This window comes from Medicago sativa, chromosome 4 (assembly GCF_051527215.1).
Source record: "Medicago sativa cultivar Bolivia chromosome 4, Bolivia_mono, whole genome shotgun sequence".
NCBI classification, from domain to species: Eukaryota; Viridiplantae; Streptophyta; class Magnoliopsida; order Fabales; family Fabaceae; genus Medicago; species Medicago sativa.
The window spans coordinates 98,872,985-98,900,466 of NC_140752.1; the positions used below are offsets into that span (position 1 = coordinate 98,872,985).

Sequence of the window (27,482 nt, forward strand, 5' to 3'; positions counted from 1 at the left end):
CAACATTAGCAACCAAGTATTACATCACTAGTTTGAATGAGCTATTTTATTTTTATGGGTAATGTATAAGAGCCATTTCCAATGAGTGCATGTTACTACTTCTAAGTTTTAACATCTACTTATATCTTTACATTAGCGGGGAGAATGGTTAGAATAGTTACCTAACTATCATGAATAGTAGGAAGTAAGAACAGTTTGTGCAATAACGACTAAGCAAAATTTCTCACATTTTGTTTCGCTCATCTTTCCAACTCATGTAGCAGACACTAGCGGTCAAAGAAACATGGCACTTGTTGAGCACAAAATAATTTGCCTCCTCTAAATAATAAAGTGTAAAATGGGAAGGAACAGAAACAATGATTGTTTGTTATTTTAACATACTCTTAATTTGTTATGATGTATTTTTAATATTCACCTTTCATTTATTAATCAGTAGTTGATAATATTTCTTTATATTTGTTAGATTATTTTTAAAGTGAATTGCATAAGTTTTTTTTTTCTTAAAAGAGTGAAATATAAAAAATGAAGTATACTAACTAATCCTCAAGGTTTATGTTTTTGACAAATTATCAAGAAAAGATGGAAGGTCAAATTGTGCATGTCCACGAAATCCCAAGATGTTGCTTCCAACCCTCCACGTGTCCCATCATCATCAAAGTGAAACAGCGATGATCTCTGTCTGTCCTATCCAAAATGGATTTTCGATACAACTATGAAGTATGAACTATGTCTATCAGTTCAAACCTAACAAACCTTCTGAATTTAATGAAACAACGAAACCAACAGTAGTATAAAGTTTATATTTTATTACATACACATACATACTAAAAAAAGAAAAGTAGGAGTGGTCCAACAACCACTGAGTTGGAGAGATTGATACAACATGCCAGTAGTAGGTATATCCCTAAAAAAATATAAAATAAAATAAAAAACAAGTAGGTAGGTATAGTTATCAAATCCGATCCATTCTATAATTCTTCTGATGTACTAATAAATCTGATTTTGTATAAAATTTATTAGTCAGTGACTCGGTCTGTATTTGCAGGGTTGCTTGGTAGTGGTACTGGTACGAAATCTATCTAGTTAACATGGTTAATTAGATACTTTTATCAACAATATGTTAACTTCAGATAGAGATTCTTCCATTTATCACAAGTATAATTAAGGAAGGTAACTCAGTAGATTAATCATTTCATTTGTCACTAACATTTTACTTTAGTTCATTTTATGATAATAACATTGTTTCGAAATCTTACATGGTTCCTAATTTCAGGATATGATAATTGCATTTTGATCATTAATGGATGACATACTAACAAATCTTTTGAGACTCACAAGTTGTATTAGTGACCGATTCTTGAAATTCATAGGTGTGTTCTTGATTTCATGATCTCTACCAAGATATAGATAGCTATTAGTTATGTTCTATAACTATTACTTAGAAATAATATTTTCCATGATGTCAATGCTGCACAGAGGATTTGGTACTTAGAGATGCAGTTAGGTATACAGAAAATTTTGGGGCCACTCCACTGGTCAATTCAACAGCACACAATTCAATAGGTTATGATACAAGAAGCACATCTTTGCAACCTTCTCAAGTAGGAAGTGAAAACCATGAAATCTATGGAAGAAGAGCCATTAACAATAATAGTGAACTGCTTGTAGATTCCAGATCTATTACTGTAAATGCAAGTTATGTCTCTGCTGCTGTTCCTTCATTTTTATTAAAAGGGTAATGAGCTTTTGTTCTTCATGCTTAACCATACTACTACCAAATGACATTGCATGAATTGCTCTATCATTGAAATTTCACTTATGTAGCATCGATACTTTAGATTGAAGTTGTGTCTGGTGCCCGACATCGACATGTGTGATTACATTCAAATATTTGACTTTCTCAAATTATTACTATTGTTGGTGTCGTGTTTGGTGTCCGTGCTCAGCTATTATATTAGACTAAATGTCAGCTTAAAAGAATTGTTCATTTTCTGTTAATATTTTGAAAATCAGCATTTTGCATTTTTATATTTGCTATTGCATTATCCTCATATTTGTGCAGTTTGACACTCCCATTTCTTGGTCTACAATATGCTTGGAGTTTGGGAATGGCCTCTTGCAGATATTCTTTCTCATGCATTAGATGTGGTCAACTTCATGTTCATAGGTAAATAAAACAACTAGGTTTGTGGAAACAAACTTCTTTTTCTTTCTGAAAAATTGGGGAAGGCGAAATTATTAGTGACAATGGTGACCCCTAATGTCCAGTTTATATATGCCTTATATTGGATTTGAACTCTGTCATTTGATGTTACAAAGTCAACCTTTTACCAATGAGCTTGACACCTTGGGGACATGTGAAAACAAACTGATGGAAAATATTATTTTTAAAAAATAGATTACTTATTTCTGAGTTCACTTTATTTTCCTTTGTCCATTCATTATGGTCTACAGATTACTGAATACTGCTATAAAACTATGGAATTTCTCAGAATTACATCTCGTGTGTTGAAAACATTGCGCGGTTCTAGTGATGATATTGGGTGGTTGCAGCATGCTCCTGGAATGCCTCCAGTACAAGATGGAACTTCAAGATTCTTGGAATTGCTATCAGACATAAGGTCCCCTATCTATTTTATTATAAGGTTTAATCTGATATAATCTGGATTAAATATATATTTTCCTTTCTCATTTACCTTTTGAAGACCATGATTTTCGTGCAAAATCATTCATTTGGTACTGTTGAAGAACATCAAATATAACTTATTCACAATTTTATATTATTGCATTTCTTTCTTTTTATATGTTCCCATTATCTTAGTCTTCGATATTTTGCTTGCTTTATTTTTATACCATCAAATATTAAAATTCTTGTTCATCTTTTCTTGGGAAACTCTGTTTACATAGACTGTTCTTGGGTTTCATTTTACAGAAATGGAAAGGATTCACTACCTAGTTCATTTGTTTATTTGCTGATTCCAGGTATGACAAAATCCACATCATCTACCTTGGCAGTTGAGATTAACATATATTTCCTTATTGTTAAGATTAGAACATACAAATGTTGCAGGTCTATTTAGCAATCATGGACCCTTGTATTTTGTTGCCACTAAGAGGTTCTTTTCAAAGATGGGTCTAGCTTGCCATATTGCAAAAGTTCACAGTGAGGTAATCAATTAATCGTTTATCTAAATTAGTCAATCAGTGTCGTTTGAACCTTGGCTGAAACGATTGTAGTCAAACTTTACTTGCCTCTTGACAGAATTTGGGATTACCGAGGATCCTTTCCCTTGAGAACCGGAGGGTTAAGATATAGAAATTAGTTGATCAGTCTTAACCAACAACATATATATTTTCTGAAATGCATTTAGCTTATTACGCTTTTTCCTTTTGAAGTTTGAACATTTTTCTTAACACTCAGATTTTCAAGTCTCTTTTTCACTTACATCATTCACCACAAAATTGCATCCTTCTAGCGTCTGAGTTTCGAATATATATTTGTTTCTCTTTTAAGGCATCAGTAGAACACAATGCCATGGAAATCAAGCAGTATATTGAGGAGATTTACTGGGGTTCTGGCAAGCCTGTTATGCTACTTGGACACAGTAAAGGTGGTATTGATGCTGCAGCTGCTTTGTCTCTATATTGGTCTGACTTGAAGGGCAAAGTTGCTGGCTTGGCACTGGTACAGTGTCCATATGGTGGCACCCCCATAGCTTCTGATATTCTCCGTGAAGGCCAGATTGGCAACAAAGAAACCCGGAGGATCTTGGAACTTATAATATGCAAAATAATTAAGGTAACCATTTCACATGCCTTGAAGTTTGTGGTTTGACTAGAGTGTACTAATTGCTCATTTTATTTGTATCTAAAAATGATATCAGAAAGAAAACTCTTAGAACTTTAGATGATGATGCCTGTCCAAGCAGGAAAGTACCTGCAAAAGGCACTCGAATGCTAAAGTCAATCTCAGCATAATATGATAAGGATAGTGAATGAGAGACATCTGAAATAGGGTAAACCATTTTCCTTATAAAGGAGATTTGATTGATTAGCAGACTGACTCTATTAAGGAGGACTGAGTACACAGCCCTTCGAACAGCAAGCCTGAAGGGCAAAGGTGTTCGCTAACTTGGCCACGTACTACAGTATAGTACACACACAATGAAATTTGATACTTGGGCAGGAAGTTACTTGGCTATTTCACCCCCCTTATGGGAAAAGAATATGGTATGACTATGAGCAAATTGCTAATTGATTAAGGTGTTTTTCTTTCAAACGGACTGATATGGTTTTGAAATCGGGTTGCTAGGAATCACATGTTACAGTCCTAACTGCATCTGATTTTGGTCTCTTTTGTTGTTAATTTACAAAAACTAAACTAATTTTGTTAATTTCAAATTCCATAAGGAAAACTTATCCTTTCTCTCCCTTTCTGCTAATTGTATGTCATTTGTATGCTTCAGGGTGATATAAGGGCATTGGAGGATCTCACATATGAGAAGCGGAAGGAATTTATCATGAAGCACAAGCTCCCCTTGGATATTCCTCTGATCTCCTTCCATTCTGAAGCAAGCATTGCCCCTAGTGTTCTTGCAACAATGACACAGATAGCTCATGCAGAACTTCCCCGGCTCATTCTACCAAAATTTGGATCAAAGGTGTCTGATCAATTTGTCGAATTAGGACGCCAAGTTCCTGTAGTGGTTCCTGTATCTGCGGCAATGGCTGCATTTGCTCTCCACCTGCAGCTGCGATATGGTGAAAAGAGTGATGGGGTAGTGACATGCCGCGATGCTGAAGTTCCAGGATCAGTTGTTGTAAGGCCTAACATGAAGATAGATCATACTTGGATGGTTTACTCTTCAAATTCAAAGAAGAAAAATTCAAGCGAACCCGATGCTCGCCAAATGTGTCAAGCTCTATTTACTTTACTTGTAGAGCTTGGTATGACAGAGGGAAGTGGAGAAAGTCTTATAATTCCAGTTTTGGGTCCTCAAATCACTTAGTTGTGTTGTTTGTTCAGTTTTCTTTGGTTGTGTTGGTTATTTGATGAAATGTAGTGGTTATAACAAGAATGAACAAAGAGAAAATATGAATGCAAAAGGCTTGTATATTATTTAGCAGGAAAGACTGGTGTACTTATACAGCCATAAGGAAAGTAGAAAGGCAAATACGTTGCCACTAATTAACATAACTGATGCCTAAATAAAAGGAAATCAATTCAGCCACTTAATCTTTATTGCCTAGAATTTAGGAGAATTAAAACTGACTGAGAAGCTTCAAGGGTCATTCATTAAACACTCCTCCTTGACACTGGAGCTGCATATTCCAAGCCTCATGAACTCAAATCTAGCTTTAGGAAGTGCCTTTGTTAAGATGTCTGCATTCTGATGTTCTGTTCTACAATAGACAAGTTGAACTTCACCATCCTTCTGAACTTCTCTTAGATGAAAAACTTGATCTTGAAGTGTTTGGTTCTACCATGGAACACTGGATCATTAGCAATTGAAATTGCAGCTTGGTTGTCCACAAATATCTTAGTGCTTTCTGTTTGAATCATCTGCAAGTCTGTCATGAGCTTTCTGATCCAAATAGCTTGGTTCACAGCAGCAGCAGCGATATATTCTGCCTCTGCTGTTGATTGAGCTATAACTTCTTGTTTTTTTGAACACCATGAAAAAATTCCAGAACCCATTGTAAAACAATAACCTGAGGTGCTTCTCATATCATCAACACATCCTGCCCAATCACTGTCAGAATAACCAAGAAGGCTGAAACTTTTAACTTGACTGAACCTTATTCCGTAATCAAGTGTGCCCTTAACATACCTCAGAATCCGTTTTGCAGCTTGAAAGTGAATTTCACTAGCACAATGCATGTACCTTGACAGTAAAGTTACAGCATACATAATATCAGGCCTGGTTGCTGTTAAATACATCAAACAACATATTATGCTTCTGTACAACCTTTCATCAACCCTTTCAGCTTCATCTTCTTTGGAAAACTTCTCTTTTTGATTCATCGGAGTTGCAGTTGGTTTACATTCTTCCATATTGAACTTCTTGAGAACTTCTTTTGCATATTTTTGTTGGCACACAAATATCTCATTTTGCTTCTGTTGAACTTTCATTCCAAGGAAAAATGTCATTTTTCCAAGGTCTGTCATCTCAAAAGCACCTTTCATTTCTTCTTTGAACTTGTAAATAAGCTTCTCATAACTTCCTGTAACGAACAAATCATCAACATAGAGTGATACAACAAGTATTTCACTCTCAACATACAAGGTAATTCACTTGGACTTTTTACAAAGCCTAAGCTCATCAAGTGTGTATCGATTCTACTATACCATGATCTCGGTGCTTGTTTTAGCCCATATAAAGCTTTATTCAATCTATATACATTCTCCTCCTGTCCTTGAACAACAAAACCATCTGGTTGTTCGACAAATATTTCTTCCTCTAAGTATCCATTCAAAAAAGCTGACTTGACATCCATTTGATGTATGACCCAGCCATTTTGTGCAGATAGTGCTAGCAACAACCTAATGGTATCCAATCTAGCTACTGGAGCAAATGTTTCAGAGAAATCAACCCCAAAGATTTGGGCATATCCCTTAACAACAAGTCTTTGCCTTATACTTGTTTACAGAACCATCAGGATTAAGCTTGGTCCTATAAACCCATTTGACTCCAATAGCCTTCTTATGATTAGGCCTGTCCACCAATTTCCATGTCTGATTTTTTTCAATCATATTGAGCTCCTCCTTCATTGCATCTATCCATTTTTTATCAGTTGCAGCTTCTTCATATCCAGCAGGCTCCATGATCGCAACATTACACCTCCGATAGATGTCAGAAAGTGATCTTACTCCTCTGACAGGTTCATCGTCTACATCTTCATTCACTTCTTGAGATTCAATCTTGTCATTTTCTCAGCTCCAACTATCAAATTCCATGAATTTTACATCCCTGCTTACAATTATTTTGTTGTGGTGCGGTAAATATATTCTATAGGCCTTAGCAATTATAGCCCACAAAAATTCCTGGTTCTGCTTTCTTGTCCAGCTTGTCTCTCTTAACCTGATGTATATATGAGAAACATAGGCAGCCAAATGTCTTCGGATTAATTAGCTTTGGTTTGCTGCCATGCCAAGCTTCAAATGGAGTCTTTTTCTGCACAGCTTTTGTTGGCAATCTGTTCAGCAGAAATACTGCAGTATTTGCAGCCTCTGCCCAAAATTTATTTGGCAACCCTTTATCATGAAGTAAGCACCTTGCCATCTCCAAAATTGTTCGATTTTTCCTCTCTACAACACCATTCTGTTGTGGAGTGTATGGTGCTGTTAGTTGATGTTCAATACCTGCATCTTCACAAAATTTGTTAAATTTTTCACATGTATATTCAGTCCCATTATTCCCATTATTGGACCTGATGACGTGCATCTTGCTTTCACTTTGAGTTTCAACCCAAGCTTTAAACTTCATGAAAATATCAGCAACTTCAGATTTGAACATCATAAAATAAATCCAACACATCCTTGAATAATCATCAATGAATGCAATGTAATACTTACTGTCATTCAATGATGGTGTTTTCATAGGTCCTCCCACATCTGTATGTACCAATTGCAGCTTTTGTGTAGCCCTCCAAGCTTTGTTTTTTTGGAAAAGGAAGCCTTTTTTGCTTCCCATATTGGCAAGCAGTACATTCTGGAGGCATAACTTCTAAATTGGGCAGGTCTTTCACTAAGTTGTTCTTTTTCATGAAGATTAAAGCAACATGATGAAAGTGGCCCAACCTCTTGTGCAAAAGCATTGTATTGCTGACCTCTTTGTGCATTGAAGCCTGCTCATTGTTCATGAAATTTAAGGCAAAACTTTTACCTTTCATTTGAACTTTGAACACCTCTTTACCTTCTGAATCTTTAATCATACAAATTTTATCTTCAAAAAACACCTTATAACCTTTTTCCAACAATTGCGGAACGCTCAACAAATTTTGATTTATTTCAGGAACATATAAAACATCAGAGATAAGTTTCAGACCTGTGTGACCTTCGATAGCCACAGTGCCTTTGCCTTTTACTTCAATGTATGCTCCATTTCCAATCTTGACTTTAGAGATGACACTTTTATCAAGCTCTTTGAAAAGCTCACGATCGTAAGTCATGTGATTTGTACAACCACTGTCAATAAGCCAGCTTTCTGTGGAATGATTTGAAGCAAAACATGACGCAGTAAACAATTGTTCATCCTGTGATTCATCCTCAGCAACCTTGACCTCTTCTTGCTGCTGTTGAGATTTGCATATCCTTTCAATGTGCCCTAACTGACCACACTTACGACACTTTACATCTGGTCTCCACCAACACCTTTTTTCTGGATGATTGTTTTTTTTGCAATGAGGGCAGGGTGGATATGACTGACTGCTAGTGCTTTGATTGTTGTTGCTGCTGCGACTTTTCCCATTTTTGTTGATTTGCAGCTTGGCTTAAAATGCACCTTCCATAGACCCCTCTTGTCTCATAAGCCTTCTTTGCTCTTGTGCCTTTAGTGCATGTAACACTTCTGCAAGAGTGATGTTGCACAAATCTTTTGTGTTCTCCAAGGTGGTTATAGATGCTTCATATCTTTCAGGTAATGTCACGAGAATTTTTTCTACAATTCTTGAGCCAGGAAACTCAGCACCAAGCAATTTAACCTTATTGGCAATGTTGAGTAATTTATCAGAGTACTCTTTGATTTTCTCAGATTCTTTCATTCTCTGCATCTCAAATTCTCTTCTTAAGTTTATAACCTGCATGCTTCGTATCCTCTGGTCTCCTGCGTATTCTTCTTTCAGATAATCCCAAATTTCTTTCGCCGTTTTGAGAGTCATGACTCTGGTAAAGACGGTTTTTGAGACACCGGAAAATAGACATGCTTTTGCTTTTGACTTCTTGGTTTTTTTCTCTCTGTGGTTTTTAATCTGAGCCATGGTGGGATTGTCTGGAAGCGGAGGAACATCATAATCTTCTTCCACAGCTTCCTAAAGATCTAAAGCATCTAGGTAGGCTTCCATCCTCACAGCCCATAGATCATAGCTTTCAGTTTCACCATCAAAAATAGGAAGAGCAACATGTGAAAAACTTGTTTCAGCATTCATCTCACAGATCCCGTAAGAAAAATGCTCTGATACCAATTTGTTGGTTATTTGATGAAATATAGTGGTCATAACTGTAACACCCTCCTTTTTATTTAATTATTTTTATTAAGTTAGAGTCTATTTATGTGATTTATTTATTTATATGAGGTGTTAGTATTTTATTATGTGGCATTATTCTATTATTTATTAGAATATGATAATTATTAGAGTAAGTAGATTTGGAGGTAATTTTGAGATTAGATGTCTTTTTATGATTTAGTCGATTTATTTTGATGAGTTGGTATTTACTAGAATAATATATATTTGTTATTTGTTAGAGATATATTTGTTATTTGGTGTAGAAATATATTTGTTATTTGTTAGAGATATATTTGTTATTTGGTGTAGAAATATATTTGTTATTTGTGAGAGATATATTTAATTTAGAAATAAATAAGATTATGAGGATTATTAGTGTGAGTGGAATTGGGGGTTAGAATAGAAAGAAGAATAAGTTGTTGGGCCTAAATAGATTTGGGAAGAATATTTTAGTATTATAAATAGAGAAGCTTAGGTTGGAAAGAGTTTACCTTAAACCGCTTTTTGGAAAAGAGGAGAACAAGAAAGAAGAGAAGAGAAGAGAAAAGTCAAGAGAAGAGGAGAAACCTTAGGAAAAGAACGTTGCTGCTGATTCAGGAATTAATCTAAGGTGAGGGTGAGACTATCTTGCATTAATATTAAGTTGTTAAATCATTAGATTACATCTAACAAGTTGGGGAGAGTTTGTGAGAATTTGAGAATTAGGGTTTTGAGAGAGTTTTGATGATTAGATGATGAAAACTTGTTGAATTGATGTAGAAATTGTGTACAAACCTTAGATAATCCATAGGATGATTATTGGAAGTAGTTTTGAGGTTAGAACCATGAGATTAGGTGAAACTTGGAGAAAATCTGCATTCTGCTCGAATTTTGATATTAAAACCTGTATTGATCAGTGCGGAATTGGTCTTAGGTGTAAACACGAAAGTTGTAGGTATGGATGTTAGCTTTCTAATTTCGTTGGTCTCACGTCAATAGGATTTATAGAACTTGAGTTATGGTCAAATTACTGCACGTAGGTCACAGTGAATTTTTATGGACTTTCAGCACAACTTTTCCGAATTTAAAATGAAAACTGGTATTGATCGGTACAGAATTGGTATTAGGCGTAAACATGAAAGTTTTATATAATTTTGTTAGCTTTCTAGTGGCTTTGGTTTGACGTGAAAATGATGTTTGGTCTTTGAGTTATGATGAAAATACTACAGGGAGGTCTTAACAAAATTGTACGGTGACAGCATTCTCTGTTTCATGTTTTTGCGTTTTGTTCATATGTTTCTGTTTTGAATTGATCTTTGTTGTAAACATGAAAGTTGTTGATATTTGTGATACCTTTCCAGTAGCTTTGGTTTGACATGAAAATATGTTGTGGATAATTTATTATGTTTTTACAAAGATACATAGTGAATTATTGTTGATGTTTAAATATGATGTTATATGATGTTGTTTATGATTGATGAATATGATGTTTTAAGATGTTGTTTATTATCATTTGATATTGTTATATTATGATATGACATGAATTATTTATGTGATCCATATGTTGTCAAGATGCTAAGATGTTAAGATGTTAAGACGTTAAGATGATATGAAGTTGTTAAGTCGTCGAGTCGTTATGAAGTCGTCAAGTTGTTAAGATGTCATAGATGTTCATGAAGTTTCTAAGACGTAAGATGTTGAGTCCATGCATACTCATTTATAGATGAGGGCTCATGCCCTGGAGCTTTTGCTCAACCACGACGATGGAGCTTTTGCTCAACCACGACGATGGAGCTTTTGCTCAACCACGACGATGAGGTCTTATGCCCTAGGAGTATATTTATGCTCACAAGCGACGAGGGCTTATGCCCTAGATTGGTACCACATGCATTTGCATTTTCATGATGACTCAAGATGATTTAAGATGATAAGAGTTGCATAGTCGAGTTGAGTCGCATTGTCAAGTCAAGAGTCGAGTCGATCATGAAGTTGTTTATGACTATGATTATGAAGTCGATTATGAGTTTGATTAAGAAGCTGTTATGATGATTATAAGATGCTAAATTATTATTGTTTTTGATGTTCATGATTGTTTTGATGATGATGTTTGTTTATGAGTTGATGATTATGATTTGATGATTATGGTTATGATTAGTACTTGATGTTATATGATGATGTTTATGTCTATGATTAAGATGCTATGATTAAAAGGAATATATGATAATGCTTATGACCAATATTTGTAGATATGTGATGATATTTATATGATGATATGATACGAAGTATATGACTAATATAGGAAGAATAGTGACACTAGTTAAAGAAGTTTTAAGTTGTTAGATATGATTAATGAATTATAAGATGTTTAAGTTGTTGAATGTACTTTATATGATTTATATGCTTAATATTATTGTTTGAGAAATCTCACCCCTCTGTTTGGAAATGTTGCTCTTCGTATGGGTAACTTGCAGGTAACCAGGATTAGTTGTGGTCATGAGTGGACTCCTCACAAGTGTGTCTTAGGTGCTCTGATACGTAACGGGATGGGATTATGTCTTCTATTTCTATTCCTTCCGTATTACTTATGGATTTTTATGAATAAATGTTGAACAAGACTTATGAGATTTTTATGTTGAGGCCTGCGTGCCAAAGACTATTTTTATGATGTTGAACTAATTCCGCTGCGAAGTTTTGAATTACTTATGTTAAATGATTTGAAGAATAAATTGTTATTTATTCAGTTTATGAATTTTTAAGAAGTGTAGCATTCCGTTTAAAGTTGAAAAACTCTGATTTATTTATGAAATTTTTACGTTGGGAAAACGGGGTGTTACAATAACAAGAATGAACAAAGAGAAAATATGAATGCAAAAGGTTTGTATATTATTTAGCAGGAAAGACTGGTGTACTTATACAGCCATAAGGAAAGTAGAAAGGCAAATATGTTGCCACTAATTAACATAACTGATGCCTAAATAAAAGGAAATCAAATCAGCCACTTAATCTTTATTGCCTAGAATTTAGGAGAATTAAAACTGACTGAGAAGCTTCAAGGGTCATTCATTAAACAGGTTGCTTTGTTTTTTCAGCATTTCACCTCCATGTTTAGCTACTATAATGCACAATTCAGTCTAGTACTCTTTTGAAACATTTTCGTCCCACTGGTGAAAACATTTCAAGATTCTATTATATCTTTGTTAACAAGAAAAATTAACATCAACTTTAAAAAATAAAAGAAGAAAATATTTTAAAATTTAAACGTGGCCTTATTGTAATTTTATAACATCAAAGTTATTCATTCGGACCATCCACCAAAATTATCCAAGGACAATAAGACTCAACTGAAAACCCATTAAAATATAAGCTCCCACAATTAGCATTTAGTAAAAAGAACAAGGAATAAACGTTTTAATTTCAATTTTAATCTCTTAAATCTTGGAATTATGTAATTTTCATTCTCCACTTTTCAATACCCTGAATTAGATCCTCATACCAAGAAAAATGGCATCATCATCACCATATATAATTGTGAAGCTAAAAGTGAAACGACAGCATAAATAAAATTGAGTCACTCATTATTATTATTATTGGTATCAACCCTCCGGTTTATGTGAAAAGAAGACTTAGATAATTTAAAGTTCGACTAGAAGGTAAGTAAAATTAGAGTTTCAACCAAAATTCATATGAGTTATTATTATCGATGCAAGAATACTGTTTTGGTGGCATAATAGCACTGCAGTGCAGGACCACCACAAGCAAATGCATTAGTGGTTTGGGCCATTAATAGTTTGGTAGGACTAGGAAGCACTGCTCTAGGCCCAAAGTGTAATATTATTGTTCTAGCCCCACTATGCCGATGTATTGTCTGCGTGCAAATATAAATATACCCAGGAAACATAACTGACAACAGGAGCCATTTTCATGTAAAAAATCTGCGACTTTATGTGACATCGTAGATACAAATTTTAGGTGCAACTAACATAGTAGTATTACAAAATATTGCTTTCGTCTATGTTAGAGAATATGAATATGTTCTGTTTCACCTTTAAATACGACACATCCTGTTTTGATTGAGGTATTGTCCGCTTTAGATTTAAGTCATTCACGATTTTGTCTCTTATAAAAGGCGCCTCGTTGGATCGAGAATTGTGGGTGGTGTTCTATATAAACTACTGTTGGCCTTGATTCTCAAGTAATGTGGGACTTTAAGGTGTATCGAATCGGTCACACCTTTAGTCGAGGCAAAAGGAGAGTTTATGTGTGATCCAAATGAAGTTGTCAATGCTCCGTTTCCACGCTATTGAAGCTTGCATTTGGAGGACCATATCATATACACACCCCTTAAAATGGATTGTGACCCGAATCATCAATCTGAACCATCCAACCCAGATTCAATGTTGTAGCTCCAGATCATTATAGAAGTCTCTAAGACACGGTTGTCCAAATAAAGGCCTAATGACTAAAAACCCTACTTATTTTCTATAAAGACTAATGCATAGTGTTGGGCCACGTACGTCACATCTTACCCATAACTTGCCTCTTACTCTTGTTCTCTTATTGACTTGAACGTCAAGGCACGTGTAGTTACACCACCCCTCATCTAGTAGAGAAGGATTCACAACAGAAACCTCCGTCTTCAAAACCTCTACCAGTTCAAAGACCATCAAACTCAGGTCTGAAAGGAACACTATATATTATTGTCTAAAGTAGATTGGTATCAGCATCGATCAAATGGAAAACTGGAGCAATGTAATATAACAAGTTTGGTTTCTCCATTAGAACATGAAATTATAATTTAGACAGCTCAACAAAAAAGTTACATAACAATGCTGTAAGAAGAGGGATGGAGAAATTGAGAATTTATGATTTACGGAACCGCCAAGTTGGATAGAAAATGGAATTTATATGTATGAGACACGAACATGCAGCAGTACTTAAGATCAGAGACATACAGTAAATGATATTGTCACCCAGCGCATAACACCGGAACCGAACATTTTTTTGACGAAACCAGAAGAGAACATTAAATTGTTCTTGATTTGTAACTTTCAGAAAATATTTTTCGAAGAGCATAGCTATTTATCTAGAGAGTTTTTTTTTTTTTTTTGTAAAGTAGCCTAGTGGCTAGAGCTTACACAATTTAATTGTGGAGTGTCCGGGGTTCAAACCCCAGACCTTGCATATAAAATGTAATATCCCTACCAACTGAGCTAAGCTCACGAGGATATCTAGAGAGTTTTTATCAAGAATTTATCAAGAAAATGTCTCAACCAATTAAATTTGTTATTTGGCGGAAATCAAGGGAGGTAATGGTGTGCAATTAAGAAAAAATGTTAACAAATACACTGTTTTGAAATTTTCTTGATAAATTTTGTCACTGTATCTATCATTTCCCTCTTCCGAAATACATGGAAGTAAATGCAATCTCTTTCCATTATAATGTTTGTAACATTTTTTTTTTGTTGTAATGCCCAAGGTTTGAACCCCGGACCTTGCATATTTTATGCATTGTTCATAACAACTTAGCTTAGCTCACGAGGACGTGTTTGTTTGTAATATGTTTGAGCAGTGGCAAATGTAAAAAAAAATCATGTTATCATTATTATTTTTTTTGGTTTCTCAATCAAGTTATTATTCATTATTCATGGCAATAAAAATAATAATTTATATGAATTAAAAAAAAATTGAATTTTGTAATTTTTTTGACCAAGGTATCAATATAAAAAATTTGATCACAACCACCAAATTAAATCCCTAAAAAAACCCATCAAATTAAATGTTCGGAAGTCCAAGGTCACAAGAAAAACAACATGACACAAATGTTCCAAAACTACAAAAAAGGAAGACGTCACATCTCCACTAAAATATATAAATATTAAGGTATTAGCTGTATGGATCAACTCGTATAAATCTAACATTTTACTCATGTAAATTATGTGAGACTTGATCAGTCATACTTGAAACTCGGCTTTAAAAACTAAGCATCAACATCATTTTTTTTTTAAACGAAATCAATGAAAGATTTGATAATAACTAAATTTGAGGATGGCATTTTATATCTATATATGACTAATATTATATATATGCCTTACATGATTTGTGTATGCTCAGATAAGACCTATAAAGCATTAAGCATGCATCCTTAAAAAAAATAAAAATTAAGCATGCATATATGTGAGAATGGTAGAACATATACATGGATGATGATATGATTTCATTATGCATCGTGATTTAATTGTAACAAAGTAAGTAATGGCTCCTTTTAATTTTAAGTTTTTCTTAACGTTGATGTACTCGAGTGGAAGATGATCACATGATATCAAAACTTCCTCAAAAGTTTTAATATTGATGTATTTATAAGGATTAAACTTCAAACACTTGACTAATTGAAATTGAGAGACACGACATCATCGTTTCAGTGTTCTTTAGTGGTAAATCAGTAACGAAGATATCTCTAATATTCTTTATAAGAAGTGAAAATTGGACATTCTTTTATCCAACTAGACCCTAACCCGTGCGATGCACGGGTTTGTTTCGATTTTCATATATAAGCATCAGGTTACTATATTATTAGTTGTCAACATATTTAAATATATTATGTATAACATTTCAATAACGACTACAATGAATAAAATGCACCGAAGTTGGAACTCGTCATACAAAATCTAAACAATGAGCAAAATTTAAACAATGATCTAATTAAATAGTTCAAAATACACATCAAAGGAAAAAAGTTATTGTATAAAGTTAGTATGAGAAACATATCAAGTGATTCAACCATATAAACCTATAAGGTCACCTACATTTTCATTTTTCAAGACATATGTCATAGGAAAAATGAGGAAGAAATGGTTGAAAACCGCAGACTTTTGGGTTTAGATTGCGAAGGAGAAAGGAGAAAAAAGGGTTCGAAACTGTTTGGAAAAAAAAGAAAAGGAATTAATTGGTTTTTTGAAAAGGGAGTTTAATATTGGATATCATGTAGTGGAAGCCAAATGATATCACAAAACCAGCAAGTGGCTTGGTGGTTAAAATATTTTGAAGAACCCTAAAAAAAGGGCGGGATCAGGGTTAATCAGGGTTGCTTGCAACACTGTTTAACATTTATATAGGTCTTATAGCCAAATGATTTAGTATATAACTGGATAAAATATTGTCAACAAAAAACAAAAAAACAAATGGATAAAATATTGTCAACAAAAAACAAAAAACAAAAAAACAAAAAAAAAACACATAATAGCAGTTAAACTTACGATTGGTTATATCTGAAAGTGGACTCCTTGAATGTTGAATGCAAGACCCTGGAGATCCTGATTCCTTGAATGTTGAATGCAAGACCCTGGAGATTCTGATGGCCGATTTTCACTTTGTGTAGTCATGGTGGATAACTTCATCCTTTTCCTGCTGTCCATCTTCAAGATTTCTACTATAAACTATGGGACATCAAACTATGCGTTCAATTCATAGAGCAATGCTTCAGACAATATTCTTTATGAAACTTCAATAAATTGAAAATTAATTTCTGAAAAATTCATCCACTATAGTGTTTTAGTGCAAATAGAACATGAAAGGACATCCACTATAGTGTTTTACTGCTGAACATATCCAATAACTACTTCCTGACCATGGAATACGAAAGATTACATAAAGATTGTGAAAATTATTTTATACAAAAAGAAGTTAGGACATAAAGAATGCAAGAGTTTTAATGGAAATGCATAGAACCGTAAAATAATTAGTTTTTTGAGGGAAGTACAACCACGTTTTTTTTTGACAAAAGTGCAACCACATTTGTAACTTGTATTTAATTTTTTTTTTCAATACATAAAATTTGCATAAATAGTTATATAGCTTACACCATTTTTGGATAAAATTTGAAATGGAAACAAAATTAAAACTGGTTTAGGGCAACGTTAGTTCAATACTTTTACTAAATGTGTACACAACCTCGGTATGCATCGGCGTCATCGGCTTTAAAATATGAGGAATTTAATTTGATTCCAATACAGTTAGAACAATATTGTATGTATAGCAATAATTATTCATTCTCAAAATTGTACTGCACTTGTATAATTATAAGTTGTTACTAATAAAATTTATATTCCTAATTAGCTATGATTTGTGGATATACAATTTCACTATACTTGTAACTTACAAAACTGGATGATTATAACTACCATGAATGGACAAATATTCGAAAGTCGTTTCGAAAATGATTAGTATCTAAATATATTGACCGATTATGTGGTTACCGCAATTTCAAAACCACTTCCTATGTGTGAAGATAATAACTGATGAAAGTAATAACAGACTTTACTTAGTAGCAGACTTTACTTCATGTAATCATGATTTTCAGCATACATATAATACAATTTGAACAAAATTGGGGATCAATATATATAATACAGAGAGCCTTTTTTGCATAAATTAAACCTGACAACATCACTTGATAGTTTGAAATGGAAACTTAAAAGCAATAACATGTCTTTAGAACAATAACAAACCAGAACGACTACTTAGTGTGGATACTCCTAAGCCAAAGTACACAGCAAACAGAAAATGAAGGACCAAAAACACAAAACTAACTATGAAATCTATATAAACTCCTTTGTGACAATCACTTGTCGATTTGTTCGACCTTCACGTGAACCAATTTTGGTGGCTTGGTGGTAGAAGCAGATCCACTCTCTAGCTCGACGCCATCATTACCATCATCAACATCAGAAGACCTCTTAACACCTCCTTTGTTACGTATGACCTGTACTTCATCTGCAGCTTGTTGATAGTCCTGTCCATCTCTGAAACTGAATTATTCATCAAAGGACCTATTAAAACAACAAAGGCAGAAAAGTTACTAAGGTCTTGCTATTACAGAGATGTATTTCGAACAAAGAAAATATGAGATGTATACCAGTCAAGCAGTTATGCGATAGCAATGTTTCAATGTTACGTGAGAACATTTCTAGAATGGAATAACAAAGGAAACAAAAAGGATGAGTACAATTCCTGTTTATTTGGCATGTATTTATAGATGAAATATATGAGGGTGGAGAGATATGCGTTGGAAACTGTTACCCTCAAGGAGCTGCCCAAAAACTGACAGCAGCCACCCCACACAAAAGATGAGGCTGAGGTCCCTTTACACCAAACAAAAGCATACCCCTGCCTCAAGATTCACTAAAGTAGCACGGTCAAAACCCAGCCCCCATGCACGACAATAGCAACCAAAAAACACAGCTGCAACTTTCATATCCTATTGACAGAAGGCAAAAACCAACTGCCAAACACACCAGCAGCCAGTCACAACCGACCTGCATGCAGAAACAGAAAAAAAAAACCCTGAAACAACACCAGCAGCCGCCAAAGAGAGCACTATAAATAGGAATTAGTTATGATTGAAGCAAAACCATAAGTTTGCAACAGAAAAAAACGTGGGAGATACACACCAGTTAGGGAGTGGTAGGCCAGCAAGGTTTGAATGTTGCATCCAGACATTTGCAAGTTGAAGAAATAAAAGAATACAAACTGATAAGAGGAGAAATGGAAGAGTACAGTTTCAATTCTTTTTTGGCACTTGGTTATATAATTAAGTAAGGTATGCTGATAGTTTTGCATTGGAAACAGCTGATAGTTATTAAGTAGTGGAGAGGACATGAGAAAAGAAAGAGAAAGAGAAAGATGAAGACTGAATTTTTGCTTTGGAAATAAGCGTGCTGAGTATCTGCTTTGGAAGCGTGTGCTGAATTTTTGCTTTGGTTTACAGTGCAAGGGCCAACTGATAGTGCTAAAATCAAGCCTTAGTTAATGCACACAAAGTAGAGGGAAAATAACAAATGGCAAGGCAAAGTTTGAAATTCAAATTTAACAAATAGAAAGAGGGAAAAAAAATTTAGGGTTAAAGTGATTAGCAATTAATGCAATAGAATTAGAGGGAAAAAATTAGGTTAAGTGATGGCAAGACCTAATAAGCTTTAAGAATAAGTGATAAGTGATTATAAAGAAAGAAAAAAAGAAACATACAAAAATTTATGATTATTAACCGTTAGAATTTCTTTTATACCCTTTATAATGCTAACTAGAAATTCACTAAAAAAAATTGACTCATGTAAGAGTGGCAGTGTTGTCTTTAAAACGTAGTTCAAGTGTTTGAATCGAGACAAGAAGTATGATAAAAAGGTCTAGGGTTCAAGCAAGAGCCAATCTTATTTATGCACAATTTATTTTAGGGTATTGTTAATGAGTGTTTTTAGAGGACTTTTTATAGATTTTAAATTAAGAAATTATTTCTAAGAAAAGTAAAATACTTTAATTTTTTTAATGTATTAAATACACACAAAAATTATTAAAAATTATCATTTAAAGTTTTTAAAGTGTACATTGAAGGCTTTGTAACATTTTCTTTCGTTTTATACTACTATAGAATATTTGTTGGATCGAGATTCTTGATGTGATGTTTTTGCAATCAAATACTTTGCCTAAAAAAGATGAGAAAAAGCACCTGCATTTCCATTAATCATTTAATCCCATGATATATAGGAAAATTTCCATCAATTTTTAGATGATATTTATTTGGAGATATCTAATATGGACACGGTTCAACGGTGGACCTTTTTATTTTTGGGAAATTATAATAGAATATATTTTTTTTTCAAATTTTTCTTATTATAAAATTTAGTTTTATTAAAAATTGTAAAACTTTACCATTGAACAATTTTCTAGAGATTCATATTAAACACATTTTATTGCTTTACTAGAAGGACAAATACTTTTTTGGTCACAATTGCAAAAAAAAAAAAAAATTATTAGATACATACATAAAATTTTACATCATTTAATAATTTTTAAAAAACATACATTATTTGTTTTTTTATTTCCTTTTCTTTTACTATTTTTTCTCTTTTAAGTGTACATGTTCAAATCTTGTGACAATAGAAGATCTTCTCTTTCTCTTCTAGCAGTACAATATGAATTATGAAATGAACTTTGACTGATTTTTATTTATTTTGAAACAACTTTGACTGAACTTAGAGCATCTCCAATGGGGGGTCCTTACTTAACAAGGACCACTCCCCGTTAAGGACCCTCCATTGGAGGAAGAAAAAATGAGTCCCCGTTAAGGAACGAGCAACTATATAAGGACCCTCTCTCTCCTGGGTAACTAACGGGTCCCACGTTTAAAAAAGTAATAAAATGTGTACTACTTGGTCCCACTTGCATAAAGGAGTAATAAAATGTGTACTACTTGGTCCCACTTGTAAAAAGGAGTAATAGATAAATTATTTTTGTTTAATGATATAAAGATAGTGGGACATATTTAAGTACTTTTCATTGGAGTCCTTATTAGTGTATTACCATTGGAGTCATTGAGTCCTTAATAGGTACTTTTATTTAAAAATTATAAATAAGTGATGTGTCACGTGGGGTCCATTTAAAGAGTCCTTGTTAGGGAACTACCATTGTGGATGCTCTTAAGATGCTACGACACTCAGCTTGGAATTTCCATTTACTTACTCTATCATTTAATCCGTACGTACTCATCGTTTCTAAGTAAAAGATTCCCAGAAAGGAAAGGGTTCATAATTTTGTTCATTAATGATGTCACCAACCTCTCAATCAAAAGTTTTCCACAGTTTTCCACTACTTTAATTAGTTCAATGCTATAAATTTCTGTTTGCTTATACGGTGTATGTACGTTTTTTGTTGTTGTTGAAGATACTAGTGTACGTCTGTGATTAACTAACTACTATAGTCTATAAAATACCTTTTGGTCATTCATATAAAGTATCATACTAATATTAATATTAATATTAATGTATACAGTCACTAAGTAGATGCCAAATATCTAGGTTTGGATTTATCTCCAAGAGACATTTAGTTGAATTGTTGATTTTCCTAATAATGCTGGGACCAATATTCTTTTATAGCTCAGATTCTATATTTATCCCGAATTCAGATATCTAGCAATAAACGATGAAAACAACAAATTGTAGATTTTGTTCATGTTCTGTCATAGTTTCGTTTTCCCAAGAAAAATTGGTAATCAAGCCAAACCCCAGTGACTGAGTGTACATGATGAACAGTTCAATACAAGCAAAGAAAAACGCCAAACCCTTCTTCCAAGAGCTCACTGAAAAGTGAAACAAAGTTCCTTATCCCTCCTTGCTGTCAGATATGTGTGAGTGTGACAATGTGAATATAGTCATAGTACCCTTTAGCCTTAAATATACTTCTTTCAGCTTGACTATACAAGATGACAAAGGAGGCTAATTTAGTTATGCCATATATTTAAGGAAAATGCTATTTATCTAGAAAAATAGCATCAAGAATTTTTCAAGACACATGTGGCAAGTTTTAATTGCATGATTTATTTATCCACTTTCTATTTTTTAGCCACACCTCCTTGAATTGTGGCAAATAGTGCATTGTGATTGGCTACTCTTTATTCTTGAAGAATTCTTGATGTTTTTTTTCTTGATAAATAGGTGAGAACTAGATTACCCTCTCTTGTTTAGAGGGTATTTTACCCTTTCAACATATCAACCAATCAAAATGCAATATAGAAATGTAACATTAATGTCAAATAAATGAGTCAAATTTTATTTTATTTTTAAATAAAAAACTCAATTTTAATCCTAAGGTAACTTTTAATTTTTATTTAATTATATTTAGGTATACAAGCTTAATTAATTTACATTATAGGGCTTGTAAGAATTAAAATTTCACATCAAATATACAATCTTAATTAATTTACACTATAGGGCTTGTAAGAATTAAAATTTCACATCAAATACGTTCATAAATTTTGTTCCATTCCAAAACCTAGAACAGACATAACCTGCAATTTCTTCTTCATTCTTCTTCCCATCTTGATTGTTCAATCCAATTATCGTAAGAATCGCTGCAACCCGTTTGATTCCAGACATCGTGAGAATCGCCGTTGTTTCCAAAATCACATCAGGTATCGTGACTTATCTTTCTTATTGATTTGATTTACACTATCGTGAGAATCCTGCTGTTATTAGGCACATCGATCCTGTTGTTATCGTGAGAATCCTATCGTTGGTAATCCTATCGTGCTATTTCTTGATCTGAAACCTAGTTTCAAATTGAATCCTAGTTTACACAAATTTCTTAATCTGAAACCTATCGTGAAATCCTAGTTTACACAAATTGAATCCTATCGTGCTATTTCTTGATTTGATTTACACAAATTGAATCCTAGTTTCTTGATCTGAAACCTATCGTGAGAATCCTATCATGCTATTTCAATAAATTCTTTGGTCTTCTTTGATCGTCTGCTGTTTTTAATGGAAGGGGTGAATCCCATAGATTTGGCATACTCTTGATAAAATGAATATGCTGCTTCATGAGTTTCAAATTCAATGCCGTTAGGTGGCTCAAAATCCGTGTCCCCTTCAAAGAAAGCTATGCCCCTCTTAGGGGAAGCAACCAGTGCACCACCCGTGTGATGCTCTTCATTGACAGAGTCACCCATACTTCCACTCACTGCACTACCACCATTCCATTTTGATGAACTAGCAGGAATCCAATTGTAGCCGGGCTGCGGCCACTTACTGTAAAATACACCAAAACAAAGTTTCCAATTAGCGAAACCATCAAACTCTAGTCATTAAAATATAAAAATTACAGTGATACCAGACAAAAAATAAGAGTGCATAGCATGCAAATAAATAATGTTAACATATACTTAAGGACAGTATGTTATGCTAAAATGAATGATTTTCATAATTAAGAAAAGATAGTTCAAAATTCTAACTGTTTCCAAACATGAGCAGCCCAATCAGGAACACTGAACAGAGAAGAACAATGTTTCCACCTCTACATTCATAATTCACGTTTTACTGAAGCTCGCGTATTTAAAACACATGAGCTTGAGAAACGTTTTTTCTTTCTTAGACTACAAGTAGTGTTTTTTTTTTTTTTTCTCTCAGCAAATTTAACACCTTTATGCTACAATTATCTTCAAGTTCAATAGAATTACAAGACCCGCATCATGTTTTAGCATTCCAAGCATTTTCCACAAACCATAAATAAGCGTAATAATAATATTTATTTGTAGTAAAGTGTGAAGAACAAAACACAAGGGAAGAAGGTAAAAGAAGAAACCTTAAAGAGCGGTGAAAAATGACAAACAGCGAGTACGAAAAATATGAAGTGACTCTGCATCATTGATTCAAGCTCTCTGATGTGTGGACTTTGATGGAATATACAAATGTTCATTCTTTTGGTTTATTAGTCTACCAATCATTTTTAAAGATGTGAGGTTCGGACACATTTTCATCATGATCATAATGAAACCATGAATTTCTCTTCTTGTTGTTGTTTGAAGCTATGTTGTCAATAGCGCGCTATAGGAGTATGGTAGCGACTAGCAGTGGTTGGGTATAACGCGGCACTTTTGGCCAGCGAGCCGCCATCAGCAATTGCGGTTGCACAACATGTGTTGAAGATTCATCATCAGCAATAGCGCTTTTGGCTTGCAAGCCGCCTATCATCTTGGACTCGGTCCTTCTTGCTGAGCTTAGCAAACAAATCGAGTTGAAATCATAGTAAAGTGGTTTTGTTCATGTATAGAGCATTTCATTTTTACTGCTGCAGATAATTGTTTGAACTTGAAGAAGTCAGATGTCAATTAGAGTTACTTGTGTTGCTGTAGAGTAAATTGTTTGGACTTGTATTAGAGCCTGCACTCTGTTAGTCCGAGGCTTGATGTGGCTGATTCATGTAATTGGTTGCCGAATTCGGGGGCCTTTTTTTTTTCCTGTAAAATCATGCTATATGTTGATGTACAGCTTGTGTTTTTTCAACAATGTATGTTGATTCATGTAATTTCATTGTAATAGGTTTCGAGTACCCCTTGTACTCGTTTTAATAAAATCTTGCTCATAAAAAAAAAATTGTACTTAATTGAAGCTACTCTTTGGAATTGCATCTGTTGTACTTATTCTTATGTTGTAGATAGCTATGAACTTTGATCAATTTTATTTATGTTTGTAGGGTTCTTCTTATTGTAAAAGAAGATAAATGCATTACACTAGTGTAAAATTTTGAGAAAATTTTGATCAAATTAATTTAAAATATAAACGAGTAAGACTCAAGCCATTTAAGTATACTCATATGTCCTGATCTTGTATAAAATTTATGAAAACGTGTTGCATTATAGAAGACGAAATTTGCAAGGAGGATAGATGTTTTTTTTTTTTGAATCGGCAAAATTTATTAAGCCAAGGAGGTGAAAGAAACCCAAACCTTGGACCACAAAGAGATAAATACAAAAGTGTCGTATATATGCGGAACACCTCAATGGTGGAACGCCAAAAACTCCGTATATAACCCCTTTACCCCTATGGCACTAAAGACCTCTAACAGCAAAATGCCAAGGCCAATCACTCCTAACTATGACCTCCACTACCTGATTGTGAACCAAAGAAAAAGTCCCTAGCATACTGTCACGCCAAAACTGAACATGCAGCAGACTGGAAAAATTGCACAGCCTACACCAGCAAAAACCAGAAGACAGCAGCAGCAAAATGCGCAGAGCCAGACCACAGTTCCAGGTAGAAAACGCACACAGCCAATCCACAGACCCATACAACAGACATCCAAACAGTTACAATGCAACGACACCGCAATTACCTCAAAAGGAAATCTTTCGGATTCCACTTCCATTCGTAAAACATACAAACCGAAGTTTTGATCCTAGTCAAAAGCCATCGCCAAGATAGAATAATGTAGGTCACTACGTTGTGTTAAGTTTTACGTTTTTAAGATTTCTTACTTTAACAAAAGTTGTTTTTCTTCAATATCATATAAGCATGTACTTTAAAAATTGAAATCATCAATAGTAGGTGCCTATTTGTCATTGAGAAAATACAAAATTTTATTTTCACACCACAAAGACGGTTCGATCGTTTCTCAAACAAGAATATGTCAAACAATTGTACTTTTCAATCATAAATAATTGTAAGCAAGAGTACAATTCAGTGAGCCTGATGCGGTGGCTGGCTATTAGTCTTAAGGAAAGTAAATAACAAGTGCAAAAAATTGAAAACAAAGTATGAGAATTTGATTAAATCTGCCAAAGCTAGTTTCCACCCAAGCATAAAACTACTCTCCCTTATCTCCCTTCATGAAATGTTATCTGTATTTCACCGAATTCCGCAAGATCAAATCCCTCTTTTTATTGTAAGGATGCATTGTCAATTGCAGTGCCGTTTGTAGTCTTGAGCCTTCATCCACCTGTTAGTGTAATTGTGGTAAAGTCAGTAGTGTCAATTGCATATAATGTAATAAATTTGAAAACTTAATTGAGCAATTTTTTTGCATACTTTAATCTTATATTCATCAGCTCCTTTTTCCATCATCCATTTGATTACCCAAATCGCACAATCATTCCTAAATAAAAAATTATGAGTATTATTATTCAAAATAAAAAATAAAAAATTATGAGTAGAAACTTTAAGAGTAACTAAAATTTGATAAACAAATATTTTTTTATATCTTACGAGTTTGGCCCTTGACTTCCGTAATCACGTGGAGCAACAAACTTAAACTCTGATATCTTGTGTCCATAAGTTGATTTGAAACCACCCACATAGAAAGAGGGATCCATCAACAAGTTTTCCATGAAAAGAGACTAAAAATGTATGATTTATATTTGTTAGTGATTTTCTATAATAGTTGAAATTGTAAGATATAAACTATAAAATGTATTTTTCATACCATTTTCTTGATACTTGTCTTCCTCTTGGGAAGAGCTGACGAACTTTGATACGAGTCAAGATAAACCAATTCCTTTCTGCCGATGTCAATTATGAGAAGGAACCAATGAACGGTATCATGTATCGGCACAAATATCTGATTATATTCAAAATATTAGTATCATAGCTATGTAGATAAAAAGGGATTTGTAAGTGTTATAAAAATACATGTTAATTACCTTTGAAATAAACTCAGCACTCCCCCCCATAAATCGCTTTCGATAACCCTTTATCATTTTTTCTGTTGGTGTTTCCAATGCCAACACGAGTTGCTAAATAAATACATGTTAAACCACAATGAGCATACATTAAAATTGTAACTTTTACATAAAAAATATTTATCATTAATAATTTACCGATAATGTGGTCGGAATAAACCAATATTTAGGATAAAATGGTGATTCCAGACTCTCATCAAAAGTCAACATGCAAGCAGCCAAATCAATTACCTGAAACAATTTAAAGAGAAATTATTATCTTATAATTTAACGTTAGAGATTTAAGTATAAAATCAATTCAATATTGAAAAAGAAACTAGTTTGTACATCATCGTCAATAAATTTGTTGGGTTTCAAACCCTGCAGCAACTTCCTAGTTCCTTCAACGTAATCTATCTCTGTACTGATCATGACCTCTTGCCTACAGCAATTAAGATTAATTATATCATTATATGTACAACCTATAAAATAAGATAATATTTAAAAAATTATAATAATAAAAAAATCAAAATAAAATAAAAAGTATAATTAACTCATCAGCTTTTTGATTATATTGATGGCCAAATATGTAAACTGCCAGATTAGATTCTTCATCATTTAACTTCAGTGTGGTTTTAGGATGATATAATTCAGTCAGCCACTGCATAAACAAACATATAAAATAAATTAAATAAAATGTAAAGAAACTACAATTATATGAAGAATATGGTTAATACCTTTGGAATATTAGCTCCAATTAATTTCGAGCGAGATTCCTTGCCTTTTGAGGTATCTAATTTGTAACCTAAAGGTGTTTTGGTTACAATAATCGGAGTGGTGTCTCCTTTAGTTGAGAAGAGTTTCCTAACACTCTGATTTTGTGCAGATTCTTTGCCATGTCTATGTTCTTTCTCATATAAATCTTTTTCCTTAGCAAACTTTCGCAAAATTTCTTCCAAACTTTCGACATGAGCAATTTGTGAGCGTTTTGGTGTAGCGCTCTTCACAAGTATTTCCTTTATTTGATCTACAGATTGTTTTGTGCTGTAAACAACCGTCTCTACCATTTTCATCCTTTGTGCTAACCTCTGTAAAAATAAGAAGTGTGTAAAACAAAATGTGCAGTAACAGAATAATAAATAATAGTTTATTTTTCCTTTTATTTTAATTGTTACTTACATTATTTTACATTCTTAAATAAAAATTCCAACAGAGGGAAAAGAAAAAAAAACAAATATTCTTGGCTAAATATGATTTTTAATACAATAATGTGTACATGAACAATTATCACTATATACAA

At 33.5% G+C, this 27,482-nt stretch overlaps 2 protein-coding genes and 3 long non-coding RNA genes across 15 annotated transcripts; 2 read left to right on the forward strand and 3 right to left on the reverse strand.

Moving 5' to 3' along the window:
- The first annotated feature begins 686 nt into the window (after positions 1–686).
- On the forward strand, positions 687–12,393 carry LOC146934535 (uncharacterized). Of its 11 annotated transcripts, none has more exons than XM_085706443.1 (11): positions 687–939; positions 1,046–1,170; positions 1,274–1,370; positions 1,477–1,735; positions 2,063–2,167; positions 2,493–2,621; positions 2,933–2,982; positions 3,071–3,168; positions 3,515–3,799; positions 4,467–5,035; positions 12,276–12,393. In XM_085706443.1, the coding sequence occupies exons 3-10, from the start codon at positions 1,301–1,303 to the stop codon at positions 5,007–5,009; spliced, it is 1,539 nt and encodes a 512-aa protein (XP_085562569.1). In that variant the 5' UTR covers positions 687–939; positions 1,046–1,170; positions 1,274–1,300; the 3' UTR covers positions 5,010–5,035; positions 12,276–12,393. The 11 variants fall into 11 exon arrangements, with proteins under 11 accessions (XP_085562569.1, XP_085562570.1, XP_085562567.1 ...); XM_085706444.1 differs by having other exon boundaries at positions 687–935; XM_085706441.1 differs by having other exon boundaries at positions 687–896.
- A 5,209-nt stretch (positions 12,394–17,602) lies between these two features.
- LOC146934536 (uncharacterized) lies at positions 17,603–18,912 on the reverse strand. The gene is made up of 2 exons (XR_015008464.1): positions 18,651–18,912; positions 17,603–18,515 (listed from the first exon to the last, which is right to left on the reverse strand). It is a non-coding gene; the product is annotated as an uncharacterized LOC146934536 (long non-coding RNA).
- A 2,777-nt stretch (positions 18,913–21,689) lies between these two features.
- On the forward strand, positions 21,690–24,244 carry LOC146934537 (uncharacterized). The gene is made up of 2 exons (XR_015007795.1): positions 21,690–22,162; positions 23,555–24,244. It is a non-coding gene; the product is annotated as an uncharacterized LOC146934537 (long non-coding RNA).
- Positions 21,966–23,389, reverse strand: LOC146934538 (uncharacterized). The gene is made up of 2 exons (XR_015007794.1): positions 23,332–23,389; positions 21,966–22,778 (listed from the first exon to the last, which is right to left on the reverse strand). It is a non-coding gene; the product is annotated as an uncharacterized LOC146934538 (long non-coding RNA).
- A 911-nt stretch (positions 24,245–25,155) lies between the features above and the next one.
- LOC146934539 (uncharacterized) lies at positions 25,156–26,221 on the reverse strand. The gene is made up of 5 exons (XM_085708435.1): positions 26,165–26,221; positions 25,948–26,082; positions 25,731–25,861; positions 25,554–25,620; positions 25,156–25,464 (listed from the first exon to the last, which is right to left on the reverse strand). The coding sequence occupies exons 1-5, from the start codon at positions 26,219–26,221 to the stop codon at positions 25,363–25,365; spliced, it is 492 nt and encodes a 163-aa protein (XP_085564561.1). The 3' UTR covers positions 25,156–25,362.
- Between the last annotated feature and the right edge of the window lie 1,261 nt (positions 26,222–27,482).